This window comes from Sapajus apella, unplaced genomic scaffold (genome assembly GCF_009761245.1).
Source record: "Sapajus apella isolate SASKATOON/1434 unplaced genomic scaffold, GSC_monkey_1.0 scaffold393, whole genome shotgun sequence".
NCBI classification, from domain to species: domain Eukaryota; kingdom Metazoa; phylum Chordata; class Mammalia; order Primates; family Cebidae; genus Sapajus; species Sapajus apella.
In genome coordinates this window covers 2599-20805 of record NW_022437330.1, presented here as the reverse complement: position 1 = coordinate 20805, position 18207 = coordinate 2599, and the positions used below count along the sequence as shown (strand labels likewise).

The 18207-nt window shown below is 40.2% G+C and overlaps 1 protein-coding gene and 2 long non-coding RNA genes across 5 annotated transcripts in view; 1 reads left to right on the top strand and 2 right to left on the bottom strand.

Moving 5' to 3' along the window:
• Positions 1-8588, top strand: part of LOC116545831 (baculoviral IAP repeat-containing protein 3) — a 19811-nt gene extending 11223 nt beyond the window's left edge. The window contains exons 5-9 of one of the 3 annotated variants that reach the window (XM_032272273.1): positions 292-340; positions 2250-2492; positions 4920-5174; positions 6031-6072; positions 6180-8588. In XM_032272273.1, coding sequence (XP_032128164.1) covers positions 292-340; positions 2250-2492; positions 4920-5174; positions 6031-6072; positions 6180-6373 — 783 coding nt within the window. In that variant the 3' untranslated portion in view covers positions 6374-8588. The remainder of the gene's footprint in view (positions 1-291; positions 341-2249; positions 2493-4919; positions 5175-6030; positions 6073-6179) is intronic. The other 2 variants (XM_032272274.1, XM_032272275.1) reach the window with 2 other exon arrangements.
• Positions 5142-18207, bottom strand: LOC116545832. The gene is made up of 3 exons (XR_004266470.1): positions 18196-18207; positions 10164-10169; positions 5142-5228 (listed from the first exon to the last, which is right to left on the bottom strand). It is a non-coding gene; the product is annotated as an uncharacterized LOC116545832 (long non-coding RNA).
• LOC116545833 lies at positions 13981-15846 on the bottom strand. The gene is made up of 2 exons (XR_004266471.1): positions 15066-15846; positions 13981-14681 (listed from the first exon to the last, which is right to left on the bottom strand). It is a non-coding gene; the product is annotated as an uncharacterized LOC116545833 (long non-coding RNA).

The window sequence follows — 18207 nt, the reverse complement described above, 5'->3', positions numbered from 1 at the left end:
TGTCTCATAGATTACTGAAAAGGTATAGTCTTTTTCCTGCCTTAATGAAAATAGATTTTATTTGTTAATATATATACACACACACAGAAACTCTATTAGTTTGTGGCCTAGGGAATAACTATCAAATATAAATGAAATATTGTTTTTGGTTAAAAAATTATTTTGCCAGTAAGAAAGTAGTTTTCAATAAATTGAGTAAAAGATGTCTGTTGAGTCATTTTTATTGAAATGGGTAAGATAAGATTTATATTTTAATTTTTATATATATATATATATATTTTTTTCCTGCAGTTGCTATCCACATCAGACACCCCAGAAGATGAAAATCCAGAGTCGTCAAGTAAGTACAGTAGACAATAATGAATGCATTTAAACAGAGTCATTTGGTACTGTTAAGATTGAAAGTTGGCTGGGCATGGTGGCTCACGTTTATAATCCCAGCACTTTTGGAGGCTGAGGCGGGTGGATCGCGAGGTCAGGAGTTTGAGACCAGCCTGGCCAACATGGTGAAACCCTGTCTCTACTAAATACACAAATATTAGCTGGTTGTGGTGGCAGGCACCTGTAATCCCAGCTACTTGGGAGGCTGAGGCAAGAAAATCACTTGAACCCGGAAGGCAGAGGTTAGAGTGAGCTGAGATCATGCCATTGTACTCTAGCCCAGGCGACAGTGTGACACTATCTCAAAAAAAAAAAAAAAAAAAGAAAGATGATTGAAAGTTGATAATCGTAATGTACCTTCATATTGATTTATAATTTACAATGAATGCATTTTCAAATATACTGTGTTGGTATTTCCCAAACTTCAGTGCCTATCAGAGTTGTCTGGAGAACTTAAAAAATAAGACAGATTTCCAGTTTCTACTTTAGACCTACTGAATTAAATCTGAGTGTTTAAGGGTGGGACTCAGACATGTATAGTTTTAACAGACTACATACATCCAACCTAACCTTTGTCTTGGGCCAGTGTGGGAACAGATGTACTATGACGTTCGATTGCTCACATATTCTTTCTGTGAAAGGGAAAGGATAGAACATGTTAGTCTTCTTCTTCAACAGGTACCCTGAATGACTTGTTCTTCACCTTAAACCTAAATGTGATAGAGCTAATATTTGTACAGGCTCTTTGATTCCATTATCTCATGTTCAATTCAGTAAATATTTATTGCGTACCTCCTATTCTGAGGTAAGAATAGAGAACAGGATAAACATAACTCCTGGTCACATGTATCTACAGGATACAGACAAATACACAGACAGGAGAAAGGGATATGGCAGTGAAAGTAAAGTATGATATGAGAGTGCATGTGGGGCAATTAACCCAGACTTTGGAGGGCCAGAAAAGGATTTCCAGAGGATGTATTTGTCTTAGCAGAGAATCCAAGGGAAGAGTAGGAGTTAACCAAGCGACAAATGGAAGAAGTGTATTCCAGGCAGAGATAACAGCATATGAAAGACCAAAGTGACAAAGAATAGAGACCTTTGAAGAACTGAACAGAATTCTATATAATCCGAAGTAGGAGTTGCTAATAGATAAATGAGTGAAGCAGGCCAGTGGTACGAGTGGTCAGCACTACAGGCAGAATTTGACACCAGAGCCATCAGTTTGTGACTTCTGGGCTAGAGTGCAGGATACAAATGACTCAGTGGCAAGGGATGAAGCTGAAGAGGTAAACAGGGTTGAGATTGTATGAGACTTTGTAAGCCAATTATATTTTGGATTTTATCCTAAGATAAAATGGAATTGTTGGTAGAATTTAAGAAGTGTGACACAAACAGCTTTGTGTTTTTAAAAAGTCAATCTGATTGTACTGTTGAGAATGAACTGCAAGGAAGCAATATTCTATGATAATAACCTCTCTGAAAATATGTGAAATGTTCTTGATTTAGAAAGCTCATTTGTTCATTCAACATAGGGAAAAAGAATCTGAATTCTGGTGGGAGGTAATCCCTGCCACCTCTGTTTCACAAAGCTGATTGTGTCACACTTCTGTTCACATATGTATATCCAGTTATGACAGGTAATATGTATTTTGCATCTAAGTACAATATTCCATGTTATTATTTTGATGACTGAACATATATATAATTTTAAATTTAACAGTGTTCATACAAAATGATGCCTACACATTTTGTTGGTTTTATGTTTTTAATATTGTAAAAACTTTCAATTTTGATTTCAATGCAAATTTCAATTTTTCAGAAATATACAGGTTTGTTAAATTTGTTAAATTATTTTTTCCTTATAGTTATGCGTTTCGAACCTGGAGAAGATCATGCAGAAGATGCAATCATGATGAATACTCCTGTGGTTAAAGCTGCCCTGGAAATGGGCTTTAGTAGAAGCCTGGTAAAACAGACAGTTCAGAGAAAAATCCTAGCAACTGGAGAGAATTATAGACTCGTCAGTGATCTTGTGTTAGACCTACTCAATGCAGAAGATGAAATAAGGGAAGAAGAGAAAGAAAGAGCAACTGAGGAAAGAGAATCAAGTATGTAGATTTATTAATACAGTCTCTATTTTCATAAGGATTTGTTACTACTCTATCTGTTATGGAAAGTATACTCATCTAGTATATATACTAAAAATGTACTCAATCCAGTCAGATTTTTTTCATGTTTAGTATTCTGAATTCAAACACCGAAAAATTTCTTTATATTCAAATATATTTGAGTTGCTCATAAATTGAAAATGTATGATGTGCAAAAGTATTATTTTCTGTTTTCCATATTTTTTTCTCTGGATAGTTGGCTTTGTGTGCAATTATGCATTCATGGCACATTTTTTTTTTTCTTAAGACCTTGAAAATGGAATTCTTGTTGCATCTTGGCACATTTTCAATCCTAGGCCAGTTGTTCACTTCCCTTTGGAGTAAATCAGGGTGGGATCAGGGATAATTATTAGATTTATTCTGAGACAGTCTCACTCTGTCACTTAGACTGGAGTGCAGTGGCATGATCTTGATTCACTGCAACTTCTGCCTCCTGCGTTCAAGCTATTTTCCTGCCTCAGCCTCCTGAGTAGCTAGGACTACAGGCTCACGCCACCACGCCGAGATAATTTTTGTATTTTCAGAAGAGACAGGGTTTCACCATGTTGGCCAGGCTGGTCCCAAACTCCTGACCTCAAGTGATCCTCCCGCTTTGGCCTCCCAAAGTGCTGGGATTACAGGTGTGAGCAACTATGTCCAGCCTATAACATTTCTTTAAAATTCCATTTTAAGTTGAAATTTTAATTATTTTCCCCAGTTATACTGATTGCCTTTTCCTAAATATTTTACAGTAAGCAGGGAAAGGCAGTAACAGCATTTTGAATAATAAACCCTATTTTTCAGTAAACTACCGTCTTGTCCTACAAGATCATCTTATTCTCCTTCAAGATCTAGATTTTTTTATCCACTGGTAAAACATTTTATATTTTAAAACTGCAATTTTATTATCTCTTTGGAATATAACTTATGAATCTAAGTTTATTAATTGTCATATAGCTTACCATAATTCATAAAGCTATTTCTGTAAAATAACTAATGATAGAGGCTGACCTATCTGAAGAACTGTTTTGGTAGAGACGATTGTTAGGTTTTAGATACACTGACTTTGTCAAGTAATAGGATGCATAAAAAGAACCATTTAAGGCTGGCGCAGTGGCTCAAGCTGGTAACCCCAGCACTTTGGGAGGCTGAGGCAGGCACATCACAAGGTCAGGAGGTTGAGACCAGCCTGGCCAACATAGTGAAACCCCATCTCTACTAAAAATACAAAAAATTAGCTGGGTGTAGTGGCAGGTGCCTGTAATCCCAGTTACTCGGGAGGCTGAGGCACGAGAATAGCTTGAACCCTGGAGACAGAGGTTGCCGTGAGCTGAGATCATGCCACTGCACTCCACTGCGCTCCAGCCTGGATGACAGGACAAGACGCTGATTTAAAAATAAATAAATAAATAATAATAAAAGAAATTTTGTGGAAGAATGATACTTTAAGAAAAAATTATTTAATGTTCTTTATTTTCTCTTTCCTTAATTTGACTAGATCAAATTGAAATGTCAATTTTAATGGGCTCTAAGTTTCATTTGGTTAAAGACTTAACAGTACTACAAAATGATTGAAAGTACAGTACATGACACCAGACTACCCAGTTTGATTTTTGCTAGTTGTGTGTACTTTGGCAACTTACTTGCCTCACTGTGGCTTCATTTTCTCATCTTTTAAATGAGGCTATTAGGACCTACCTTAAAGAGCTGTTGTGAAGATGAAATGAATCAATACATGTAAAGTTCTTTTTTTTTTGAGACAGAGTCTCACTCTGTCGCCAGGCTCCAGGCTGGAGTGCAGTGGCACAATCTCAGCTCACTGCAACATTTGCCTCCTGAGTAGCTGGGACTATAGGCATGTGACCACCACACCCAGCTAATTTTTGTATTTTTAGTAGAGATGGGGTTTCACCATGTTGGCCAGGATGGTCTCGATCTCTTGACCTTGTGATCCACCTGCCTCGGCCTCCCAAAGTGCTGGGATTACAGGCTTGAGCCACTGCACCCGGCACATGTAAAGTTCTTAACACAGGGCTCACTAAATGTTAGTCTTTACTATAATTAGCATTATTATCATTATTTTTTTTGAGACAGGGTATTGCTATGTTGCCTAGTCTGGTCTCTAACCTCAGGGCTTGAGTGATCCTCCTACTTCAGGCTCCTGATTAGCTGGTGTTACAGGCATGTGCCACTGCACCCTGCATTATAATTATAACAACATTTATTATTAAGCACAGGAGATGAGACACACCTAAACCTAGCAATTAACATCAATGCCTTATTGATTATGAATTAAAGATAGTTTTTATTTTGTTGTATGTATAGGACTGGAAGGAAGTTTGTGAGCAGAGTTTGAACATGTTTATCCTTGTTTTTGTTTTTACAAAGATGATTTATTATTAATCCGGAAGAATAGAATGGCACTTTTTCAACATTTGACTTGTGTGATTCCAATCCTGGATAGTCTACTAACTGCCAGAATTATTAATCAGCAAGAACATGATGTTATTAAACGGAAGACACAGACATCTTTACAAGCAAGAGAACTGATTGATACTATTTTAGTAAAAGGAAATTTTGCAGCCACTGTATTCAGAAACTCTCTGCAAGAAGCTGACGCTGTGTTATATGAGCATTTATTTGGTGAGTGGTAGAAAACTATTTTTTAAAATTTTCTAAGTCAATTAAAAATATGCTCTTATTTGTAATTTATGATTATTGAAAATTATTCAGGCTGAATGTGGTCACTCATGCCTGTAATCCTAACACCTTGGGAGGCTGAGGCAGGTGGATACCTTGAGCCCAGGAGTTTCAGACCAGACTGGACAACATGGCGAGACCCCGTCACTATAAAAATTTTTTTTTTTTTTTTTTTTTTGAGACGGAGTTTCGCTCTTGTTGCCCAGGCTGGAGTGCAATGGCGCGATCTCGGCTCACCGCAACCTCCGCCTCCTGGGTTCAGGCAATTCTCCTGCCTCAGCCTCCTGAGTAGCTGGGATTACAGGCACGCGCCACCATGCCCAGCTAATTTTTTGTATTTTTAGTAGAGACGGGGTTTCACCATGTTGACCAGGATGGTCTCGATCTCTTGACCTCGTGATCCACCTGCCTCGGCCTCCCAAAGTGCTGGGATTACAGGCGTGAGCCACCGCGCCCGGCTAAAAATTTTTTAAAAAATTAGCTGTGATGGTGTATGCCTGGTAATCTCAGCTACTCAGGAGAATAAGGTGGGAGGATGGCTTGAGCCTGAGAGGTAGAGGCTGTCATGAGCTGTGATTGTGCTACTGCACTCCAGCCTGGGGGCATAGCCGAGACCCTGTTTCAAAAAAAAAAATTCAATCTAATTTATAGATATTAATTGCATAAAAAAATTAAAGATTTTTGTTGTCTTGACATGAGTATTTGGCCCAAGTCTAAACTGCTCATTTTTAAAATATATTCTGTAGCTCAATATTAACCTTATTTGTCAGTAGTAATGCTTTTTCTTTTCCTCCCTTAGTGCAACAGGATATAGAGTATATTCCCACAGAAGATATTTCAGGTATTAGTATTAATATTTTAAAGCAATAGAAAACATTGTTTGTATTTTCTTGGTTTTTCATTGAAGAAGTAAATTGCCTTTTATTAAAATTTTTTTCCTCTTTCTAGATCTATCAGTGGAAGAACAATTGCGGAAACTACAAGAAGAAAGAACATGTAAAGTGTGTATGGACAAAGAAGTGTCCATAGTGTTTATTCCTTGTGGTCATCTAGTAGTATGCAAAGATTGCGCTCCTTCTTTAAGAAAGTGTCCTATTTGCAGGAGTATAATCAAGGGTACAGTTCGTACATTTCTTTCATGAAGAACCAAAACTTTGTCTAAACTTTAGAATTAATTTATTAAATGTATTCTAACTTTAACTTTTATTCTGATTTGGTTTCCTTAACATTTTTATTTACAACTCAAAAATATTGTTTTGTGTAACATATTTATATAACTATATGTATCTAAACCATATGAACATACCTATTTTAGAAACCAAGAGAATGAGAGACTTTTGTTCTTATAAACAAAAAAGAGATAGCACTACGAACACAACATTCAATCAAAATGTCATCAGTATTGAAATTGTAAGTCAAGTAAAATTTAAGATATTTGAGTTTACCTTTCAGAATTTTAAATATTTTGGCATTATTAATACCGGGAACACAAAGCCAGGTGTGGTGGTGTGTGCCTGTAGTCCCAGGCTGAGGCAGGAGGATTACTTGAGCCCAGGAGTTTGACTCTAGCCTGGGCAACGTAGTGAGACCCTGCCTTTAAAAACAAACAGAACAAAAACACAATGGAAGGGACACATTTCTGTCCTTTTTGATCAGTGTCTTATACATCAAAGGTGTGCATATATGTTGAATGACATTTTAGGGACATAGTGTTTTTATAAAGAATTCTGTGAGAAAAAAATTTAATAAAGCAAAAAATATTACTCTTATTCTTCATGTCTTTATTTCTATGATATTGTATAGTTTAGTCACTCCCAGACACTTTCCACACCTCCTTAAAAAGCCTCTTAAATATTGAACTACAGTTTATATTCCTTCCTATAACATGCTTCTTCATTGACACTTGTAGAGCACAGGGTCAACACATCATAAAATTTATAAGATTTTATGGAATGCCTGAGACAAAAATTAAACAGTCCCTTTAGTAAGTTTGTTTATTCATTTGTCTATTGATTTATTCAAGAAGTCTCATGCTAGCCCCACCTACTGGGAGAAGGTCTGAGTTTTATTCTTACCTCTTTGGTATTAATTTTGATACTTAGAAAGTACACTGGTTAGCAACCCTTGGGACCAACAGGTTGTTCTGGTAAATAAATCTGTTTCATATTGTCATTGCAACAAAATGTCACCCTCTTCATTACGTTTTTGGTACTCAACATGTCCAATTCATAACTCTCTCTTTTGTTTCTTATAGAAGTATTAGGTCTTTAAGACCAGAAGTAAGACTGTAATAGGGAATACTTAGGGGAAGACAGGCAAAGGCCAGTCATCTAAACCGATTCTAGATGGCTGTATAGCGGCAGATGGCTCTGTAAGGGCAGAAGGGAGAGACCCCTTCATAAGGGTCACAGCTGACAATCCTATCACAAAAGACAGGTTAACAAGAGAAAAGCTTAACAAATTTAATCACAGTTTTACATAACCAGGAGCCTTCAGAATGAAGACCCAAAGATACTGTGGAAACTATGCATTTCTATGCATAGGTTTGATGAAGAATGGACTGCCCTGAAAAACAGTGATTGGAAGAAAAAGGTATGATCTAATGGGAATAGACTCATGTGGGGGACCCAGCGAGGCCTGTCTGTTCAGAATCTTGTTGGTCTCTACGCAGCATTTTTTCCTCATGGGTATAGGGCAGGACCTGTCTGGAATGGGATCTTATAACCTACTATCAAAGAAGGTAGGTCAGAAAATTTATTTTTGCCCAGCTCTTACGTAACGAGGTGAGGAAAGATTAGAGTACTATCTTTATGTTTTAAGGCTGGCATTATGGAAAGGTGGTTCTGGTTTTTATGACCTAACTTGGGGAAGAGGAATTGAGGTTTCTATGGCTTGCTTTTGTGGAGAATGAGGTTGAGACAGGATGGCAGGACAATGTCAGAGGACAGCTTTGCTTCTGAGGCCTTCACTTTGGGTTTTCTGAGCCCCAACATCTGCTAGAGTTGTAAAGAGAAAAATTAGGGACCAAGCCAGGGGAGGAAGGAATCCATCTCTTCATTCTGATGCTGGAAGACTATTTCCTTGAGATGCAATTGATTTTGCCGCTGCTAAAAGGCTCTGCTGGCGAGCCACATGCTAGCCAGTGTCCTGCATAGGTGCTAGGCTGAATTATTTGTAATTGTGCTTAGGTGATTTGTAACTCAGCTATAGGATATTGAAATAGTAGGTACCCTTTTTGCAACACTTTTTAAAATCTAGTTCTTGTATTCTACAGACAATATTTGAACTTACCTTGTCATATCACTGTGAAACTCTTGTTCATTTCTCATTTTGATAATAAATAGCTATTATAACCAACCCATTTTTTCAAATATGTTATTTCCCTAAGTGTTATTTTGAAATTTTGTTTTGGAAAAAATAAATCACCATAGATAATAACAGTAGCTCCATTTGCTCACGAAATGTCAGATGTTTTCAGGTGCTTGACATGCATTAATCCATTTGATTACCTTCAACCCCACCCACAAGCTAACCTGTTCTTCAGTCATTGGGTAGATGATTTAAACCTCAATATATAGTAAGTGCAATCATACAGGACTTTGCAGCAGGTTTAATTTCATACTTCAGCCATGCTCATTATAGTTTCCATCCATCCTGTCTCTGAATTTTCTTATATTGCTTGATACTATTAGCCATTAAGTTCCTTTGTGGTCACAGGCAATGTGATTTAACCATCTTCAGCTTCTGTTGGTGAAGATGTCACCTCCTTTTGGTGTCTTGCACATCATAGTAGACACTATGGGTGTTACTAAGAAAATTCCAGAACAGATGCAGTGGTTCGCACCTGTATCCCAGCACTTGGGGAGGCCAAGGCAGGTGGATCGTTTGAGTCCTGGTGTTCGAGACCAGTCTGGGCAACATAGTAAGACCATGTCTTAATAACTAAATAAAAAGAAATTTCCAGACAAAACAGAAGCGATGTTTAAGAGATTCACTATTTTAAAAGCAATACAAGTATCCTTGAAACAAAAAGGATCAATGGATCAGTATTACTCAATCTTTTAAAAACTATGCCCACTCCTACAACTTGAGTCAAGAAGATTTAGGCAAGGTCTCATTTGCAGAGTTTGTACTGTACAAATAACAGGTATTTTTTCAAGTTGTACAGTATCCCTGCTCCTCCTCAGGTCAGCATGGCCCTTTATAGTCTTCAACTTCATTTTCTGCCACCCTACCCATTGCTCAGTATTTCCCGGCCACCTTGGTTTTCATCAGTTTCTAAATCCGACAAACTCTTTTTTGCTTCAGGTTCTTTGATTGGAATCTTTTTTCATTCACTCTTTCCCTGGCAAATTCCTACTCATTCTTCAGGTGTCAGCCTCCATGTTACTTTCTCAGAGTGTCTTTCTTTGACTTCTCCCATCTAAAGTATATTTCTTTGACAGTCTCTCTAGTAGGACCCTTTCTTCTTTTTCTTCATAACACTTAACCCAATTTATATTTACAGTTTTTAATGTCACAGTCTATTGCCAAAATTTCCATAAGGACAATAATCATGTGTTTTGTTCACCACTGTATGTGTAGTACTGAGCACAGGGCCAGACAGAACAGACCCTTATTGAGTAAATGAATGAATGAATGAATGAATGGCATCCTGAGAGTGAACACGGAATATAAGAGGGGATTTCTTCCTCTTTAAATACCACTGCTGATAAAGTACTAAGGCAGAATCATTGACAAAGTAGAAGTTCATGGGCCAAATTCTGCACTCCTTTAGATACCAAAAGGAATCTTTATAAAGGAAAGATCAAGCTAGTTAAAATGCATTCATGTAGGAGATGGGAATTGGAGCTGATTTCAGATGAGGTGGCATGGCATTTCAGCTCTGGAAAGAACATAAGGTACAGATATAGGCATTAGAGTCTTAACAACAATTAACTGACATTTATTTATTTTTGGTATTCTGTTTTGTTTTTGTTTTTGAGACAGAGACTAACTCTGTTGCCCAGGCTGGAGTGCAATGGCATGATCTCGGCTCACTGCAACCTCCTGTTCCCAGGCTCAAGCAATTCTCATGCCTCAGCCTCCCAAGTATCTGGGATTACAGGTATGTGTCACCACACCTGGATAATTTTTGTATTTTTAGTAGACATGGGGTTTTGCCATGTTGGCTAGGCTGGTTTCAAACTCCTGGCCTCGTGATCCACACACGTCAGCCTCCCAAAGTGCTGGGATTACAGGCGTAAGCCACTGTGTACATTTGAACTCAAATGTACTAAGTGTCTATATGCATTATCTGATCTGAGACACTGTAATTTAGGAGATGCAGTAGCACAGGAATTGAAAGTTCAGACTGGATTCCAATCACAGCAGAGTAAGCTTGGGCAATTATTTAACATCTCTGTGCCTCTATGCACTTAATCCCTACATGATTGCCTTCTGGAAATCGGTAAGAAAGGCTTTTCCTGGAATACCATCGGCTTTTGGGGTCCTAGAATTCTTTTTTCCTTCCTTGACAGGAAATATGTATGGAAAGAACGGTCCTGTCTGCCTTGTATTTGTCAATATGATTTCTTGTGACTATTCTCTAAACGTGAGGTTTTTCTTTTGAGTTCGTTTTTGGGGCTGATTAAAGAAGAGATGTGACCACAAGGTGGCAGCAGCATGCAACAAGCTTTATTTGGGTGGTGCTTGACAGACTATACAAGTAAGGGAGATATCCCTCACAGCTGGAGACCTTCCGGAGGCAGAGATGTGTGGCAACCACCCGGAAGGGGAAGAAGGCAAGGGAACTACTCCTGGCGTAGAGGAGAAGCAGAAATGGGGCTTATCTGTCTAGGTGATGTTGTATAATTGCAAGATGGGGAGTCTGAGTCACAGAACTGCAGAGAAGGACAGCAGAAGTTTGGGGTCTTTTATAGTCCTAAACTTTGTCTTATCTTTGGTTAACAGATGCCACATACAGTTTATCTTTGGCTAGCAGGCAGACTCTAAATGGCTAAAAACATGGCCACCTGAGATACACACACACACACACACACACACACACGCACACACACACGCACACACACACACACATATGGCATATATGGCACAATCTCAGCTGACTGCAGCCTTTGCCTCGTGGGTTCAAGCAATTCTCCTGCCTCGGTCTCCCAAGTAGCTGGGACAACAGGCATGCACCACCATGCCCTGCTATTTTTTTTATTTTTTAGTAGAGACGGGGTTTTACCATGTTGGGCAGGCTGGTCTCAAATTCCTGAAATCGGGTGATCTGCTTGCCTTGGGTTTCCCAAATGCTGGGATTACAGGTGTGAGCTGGCCCATCTGAGCTATATTTAAGTGATTAAATGGATAAAATTTTGAGCTTAGAGAAGGTAAGCTTTTGAACTAATGGTCCCAGTCTGCTGTGAAGAAGCAAACAATCTGTGGCTAATATACCCAGGCCATCTTTAACATCTTTATTTCCCTAACTTTTCATTGATTTTTGCAACTAGAGTTGCTAAAATTCTAATTTACATTAAATGATTAAGGTTTAGTAATTAAGCCTTTAAATAATATTTCTGTAAATTTTTAAAACCTGACTTTTGATACAGATACCAACATTTTAAAGCTGTCATGGATTTTCAGATTATTATCTATAAAAATCTTTTCGGCAATTACCTCGGCTGAGTGCTCATATACAAAATAAACTGATTAAATCAAGTAGCAATTGGATCCTTTCTAGTTCCAAAATCCTAATGAAGGGTTTTATGAAATTAAAATACAAAGTCTTAGCACAGAAATATAAAGTGTTTTTTTTAACAGATGTAAAGGTCATGCTTGGGATGCCTGTAAGTGACTAAAAGTTGGAAAGGGAAGTTCTGATGTGACCACAATTTATAAGTTCTTAATGTCCTCTTTGAATTTTTTTTCTAATTCAAAAATTCAGGAACGTATGCATGTCATCTGTGTACATACTAACAAAGACTATCTCCTTGACCACTTTACTCAGGCTCTTCTGAGCCCTCTTCTTGATTAGGCCTTGACTTTGGGCCCAATCCCCACCCGACCTATAACTGTTGGCCTACCTCAGTCTTAACAAGAATCCTGTCAGTTTAGTGAGGATCCCTGCCACTCTGGATATCTGATCAACCTATATATCTGATCAAGTTCCTCATTCTCCACTTCTGAAGTACAACCCATTAGCCTACCTTCAGCAAGAATCCTACCACCCTTGATGTCTCATCTTAGTACTTTTCCATCCGCTGACCCTCCTTACTCTGGCTGTTGGTTATAAATACCCCAACTGTCTTTGCTGTATCCCCAACTGAACCTAATCTTGCTTGCCTATTACAATGTTTGATTGCATAGTCCTGAATAAAGTCTTCCTTACCATTTTAATGTCAGAATATTTTTTTCTTTAACAATACCACATAACTAATCCCAACATTCTTTTATACTCACCTAACTTTAAAAAATAAAAACATCACATATACAATCAATGAATAGGAAAAGTTTTTCAATCCCATTCGTAATACAACAATAAAAAATCTGAACTGAAATACTATTTATTGTTTAACAGGTTGGCAACAATCCAAAAGTCTGACAACTTACTCCACTGATGAAGCTGTGGGAAAAACAGGTACTCACATACATTGTTGGTTGGACTGCAAAATGCTACATACCCATGGGTGGGTATGTGGTCATCTCAGACAAAATTACATTTGGATTTACCATTTGAACTAACTTCTGGGAATATATCCTAAAATAAGATGTGTTCCCATGACTATTCATTACAGCACTACTTTTAATAGCAAAAGGCTGGAAACCACCCAGATGTCCATCCATAGGGAAGTAGCTGAATATATTATGGTACTAATTTTATATATGGCTGGGGAGTTTATTCAAGTTGGCTCCTTAGTCTCTGACATGGCCCTAGCAGTTTTTGGCTGCTTTCTGAATTACATTGTTTAAGTGGAATATATTATGGTCCATCTACACAATGGAATACTATATAGAAATGAGGAACATCTCAATATGCTAGTACTACATAATGTCTGGAATTTATTATAAAGTGAAAAAAGTGAAGAAAAGTATGCTATTATTTAAGAAAAGGGTAGGTATAAATATGCATAATTACATTTTTAAAATCAAAAAAATGAATCATATTTAAGTCATTACTTATGGGACAGGAAGGAAAAAGTAGAGAGGAGACCAAGGATTTTCAAAATAAAAGGAATTACAGATATACAATCAAAGAGGTTAAATAAAACCTTGACTTCCTGAATTTGAATTGGCAGTATCAATGAATTCATGATATATTTGATTTTAAAAACAAAATCCAAACCAAAACAAACCCATACTAACCAGCTCTGTCCATTGAATAGGTACAGAAACAACCAAACTCATTAACAATTAGCACGACAAACATTTTTTGTTTGTTGTTCCTTGCAGTTCTAGCTCAAAGGAGACAAACATTCAGATTATGCTCTTTAAATACCATTACCCCCTAAAAGATCCAGGGCAATTAGGAGTAATGCCTTATTACGGGTATGGAGTAAGAAATACTTAAAATGAGCCTGGAAAGCAAAGACTACTAGGAAAGTTATCAAAAAGACTCAGGAGCCAGCGTGAGTAAATTCCCACTGGCCTAAAATAAAACAACTTGAGCACCAATACTGATAATAACTGCAGTGGATTACAACTCACCAAACTTGTTTAAATCCCTAGATTCATGATGATGGCTGTTTAAGGATTTTTGTTGTATTTTTTAAAATCCAGCAGGGATTTTAAAATAGTATATGGTAGTGATCTAATTTTATTTCCCATTAGAATGGCTATTCATTCAGCATTACTTATTGACTAATTAATCCTTTTCTCATTAATACATAATACCAGTATATCAAATTCCCAAATACATAGATATGGGTCTCTTTTTGGGGCTCTGTTATCTCCTTCAATTGTCCATCCTATTGCATTTAATAATATATTAAATCACACCTGTAATCCCAGCACTTTGGGAGGCTGAGGCAGGCAGATCACAAGGTGAAGAGATCGAGACCATCCTGGCCAACATGGTGAAACCTCTTCTCTACTATAATACAAAAAAATTGGCCGGGCATGGTGGTGCACATCTGTAGTCTGAGCTACTTGGGAAGCTGAGGCAGGAGAATTGCTTTAACCCGGGTGGCGGAGGATGCTGTGAACCGAGATCCTGTCAATGCGCTACAGCCTGTGTGACAGAGCAAGACTTCATCTCAAAAAAAAAACAAACAAACAAACAAAAAATATAGTGCAGCAGACACTGTTCGTGCTGTCCCCATGGCCCTTGGCATTACCAGCCACATACATGCCAGGGGCTCATGCCTTCAAGAGCACCCTCAGTGTATTCATCATGTCTTTTCATTTCCTGTATTTCCTGATGTGTTGACAGCTGGGGCCTTGCTGTTCCTGGAGAGGCTGCTCCACCTAGGGCAAGCCAGTTCCTAGAGACAGTAAAGGGCTCACCTGCAAGTGCACCTTCCATCTGCAAACCAGCCAATCCAAAGCCCATACCCTCAACTACTTCCTTCATCGACAGTGGCAGAGGCCACTGTCCATCTGCCCTCACCACCCTAGGGCCATGAACCAGACAACTAGGGACAGCCCTATACCCCAGAGCTGAGTGAAATTACTCAAACTATTAATAGCTAATCCTGTGCCTGTTTACCCTGCCTTGCCTTGCCTTTCCCTTGGATGCCACAAATAAAGCTCTTGGCCATGTTTTCCCCTAGCTCCTTTGACTTCTTGACTGACCCTGGTACCTCTCCATGTATCCCTGCATAGAATGGATTGGCACTTGTTTCCAGAGACCTCCGAGTATCAAAAACTCCTTCCTTCAGGACAGTCATTTCCATATCTGTGTGTCTTAGTATATCTGATTAACGTAAATCTTGTGTCCATTTTAAAACAGCCATGAGGAATGACGGTGGATAAATACTGCAGCTCCCCCGCCCCTCAGCTGCAGTATCTTTGAAGGGCCTAGTGAGTTTGAGCCCCAGTTACCCTTTGTGGCAACCTGCTCATAAATGCACCATCTGTTGGCTTTCTTCCCTTCCCTATCTCACTTCCCACCCTCTTACCTGTGCTTCTTGAAAGCACCTTCTTAACAAATGCTTGTACCTGAATCCTTGACTCAGGCTCTGCTTCTAGTAGAACTTAAATGAAGATATTTTCAAAGAATAAGAATGGCATAGAGGTCAGTGGATAATGGAAGGTTGAAGATTTGTGTGCATGCTATTATGGTAAAGGAATTAGGACAGTGAAGTGTTCAGGGGATGCACAAATCAGCCACTGGAAGAGAAGAGGAACCCAGCAAAAGACCCATGACACTTGGAAATTTGAGACAGAAGTTGCCTTGTAGATTATTTGGGAAAGGATGAAATATTCTACAAATGGTGTTTGCACAATTGATTATCCATATGCAAAGCAAATATGGCTAGATCCCTAGTTCACATCATATCAAAAATAAAAGCCAGTTGATTAAAGATCTAGTTGTGAAAGGCAAAACTTTGAAAGTGGACTGGGCGCAGTGGCTCACGCCTGTAATCCCAGCACTTGGGGAGGCCGAGGTGGGCCGATCACGAGGTCAGGAGTTGAGACAGCCTGTCCAATATGGTGATACCCCACCTCTGCTAAAAGTACAAAAATTAGCCGGGCATGGTGGCTTGCACCTGTAGTCCCAGCTACTTGGGAGGGTGAGGAGGGAGAATCTCTTGAAGCTGGGAGCGGAGGTTGCAGTGACCCAAGATCATGCCACTGCACTGCATCCTGGGTTACAGAGCGAGACTCTGTCTCAAAAACAAACAAACAAACAAACAAACTTTGAAAGTATTTAGAAGGAAACGTAGGGGGATCATTAAGATTGGAGCAGTGTCTTAGTTTGGGCTGCTCTAACAAAATGTCATAGACTGAGTGGTTTAAACAACAAACACTGATTTTTCCTAGTTCTGGAGGCTAGATGTCCAAGATCAGGGTGTCAGCATGGTTGGCTCCTGTGGCGGGCCCACCTCCTGGTTCACAGAGGGCCATTTTCTTGTATCCTCACATGGCAGAGAGGAAGAAAGACAGGAAGCAATTGTTTTGTATCCCCCCGCTTGTTTTTTTCCAAGGTTTAGTCTCACTCTGCTGCCCAGGTTGGAGAGCAGTGTAGCGAACCCAGCTCACTGCAACCTCCACCTCCCAGGTTCAAGCAGTTCTCCTTCCTCAGCCTCCTGGGTAGTTGGGATTACAAGCACCTGCCACCACGCATAGCTTATTTTCGTATTTTAGTAGAGACGGGGTTTCACCATGTTGGCCAGATTGGTCTCGAATTCCTGATCTTGTGATCTGCCTGCCTCGGCCTCCCAAAGTGCTGGGATTACAGGCGTGAGCCACCTTGCCCAGCCTGATTCTTTTTATTTAAAAATTTACTTTAAGTTCCTGGATACAAGTATAGAATGTGTAGGTTGGTTACATGAGGAATATGTGTGCCATGGCGCTTTGCTGCACCTATCAACCCGCCATCTAGGTTTTAAGTCCTGCCTGCATTAGCTGTTTGGCCTAATGATTCTTGAAAAATTCTCTGAATACTGGCAGTTGGCTCAAGCCTACCAGATTTAGGTCCTGAGTGAGGCTGGAGGCAGGTCTGTACCTTTATTTTAAAATTTATTTATTTCATTTTTTAAAGTGATAGGGTCTTGTTCTGTCACCAAGGCTGGAGTGCAAGCTGCATGATCATAGCTCACTGCAGACTTGAACTGCTGGGCTCAAGTGAGCCTCCCGCTTCAGCTTTCAAAACATTGGGATTACAGGTGGGAGCCACTCTTCCTGGCCCTAGGCTTATATCTTTCATCCTGTGGACTGTGGACATCAGCCACTCACTGCTGGGTGCTGGGATGGGGTTTAATTTCCAGTGACTGGCCCAGAGCCTGCCCAAGGGAAGATCTCAAGGGAGGCTGTTGAAGGAACAAGCATGCAACTTGCCCGACCGAACACATTCACACAGATGGGGGTGGGGGTTGGAGGAGGTGGGAGAGTTGTGTTGATCAGCTTCAGGCACAGCTGTCTGGTTTCCTACAGGATGTGACCACATAACGGTCAGGCAAGATGACTGAATTCTTGGAATCATTGCTTCCTAATTGTTGCTTCCCACCACTGCCATTGAAGAAAGGCTGGGCCACAGGAGGCTGGATGAACTTTGTGTTGGCCAAGTAAGCAGAATATCTATCCAGGTGGAAAGTAAGCAGTGAAGGTATGCTCACCTGAGCGGGGAGGGGGTCACGAACCTCGCTGGCCTGCCCCAGCTCTGCCTTTGCCCCTTTGTTTGGCCCTGTGGCTACAAAGCTGCCCTACCAGGAGCAGCCCCCACTGGCAGCTCTGGCCCTTGGGGATTTGTGAGTGTTTGGTGGGGGCAGAGTGAGGAGAGGCCAATTCCACACTGTATCTAACCCTAGTGCAGCTCAGGATTTGGCTTCCCCAGCCCCTTCTTCTCAGGGTCTCAGCTCGGGCCCTCAAGGCAGCAGGAAGATGGGCTCTCCTCACCCCCTAGGTCTCCTGTCCTTCTTTACCCCCCCCACTTCGGACACAGCTTCACCTAATCCAGCCTCAAGGAGAAAAGAGGGCAAATCACTCAGAGAGGTAGGCACCTGAGCCCCCACTCTGCCCAGACAGGGCACCCTGTGCGTCTCCCACAGCTTACCACGTCTGCCTGGGACTCGATGAAAGGGCCAGAGGCCGAAGGTGACACCGGAGTCTCCGGCACGACCTTCCAGGGCCTCCAGGGAATTCCTCACGCTGTGGGGGCGAAGACTGGCTCCCCTGGGGATGTGTGTGTGCACCCCAGAGCGCCACGTAGGTCAGGGTCCTCTCCATTCAGGACACGGAGGAGAGAATGGCCTGGAGTGAGGCCCTAGGGTTGGGGACGAAAGCAGCACAGGGTATCTGAAACGGGGTGCTGGGGTACTTAGAGGGGATC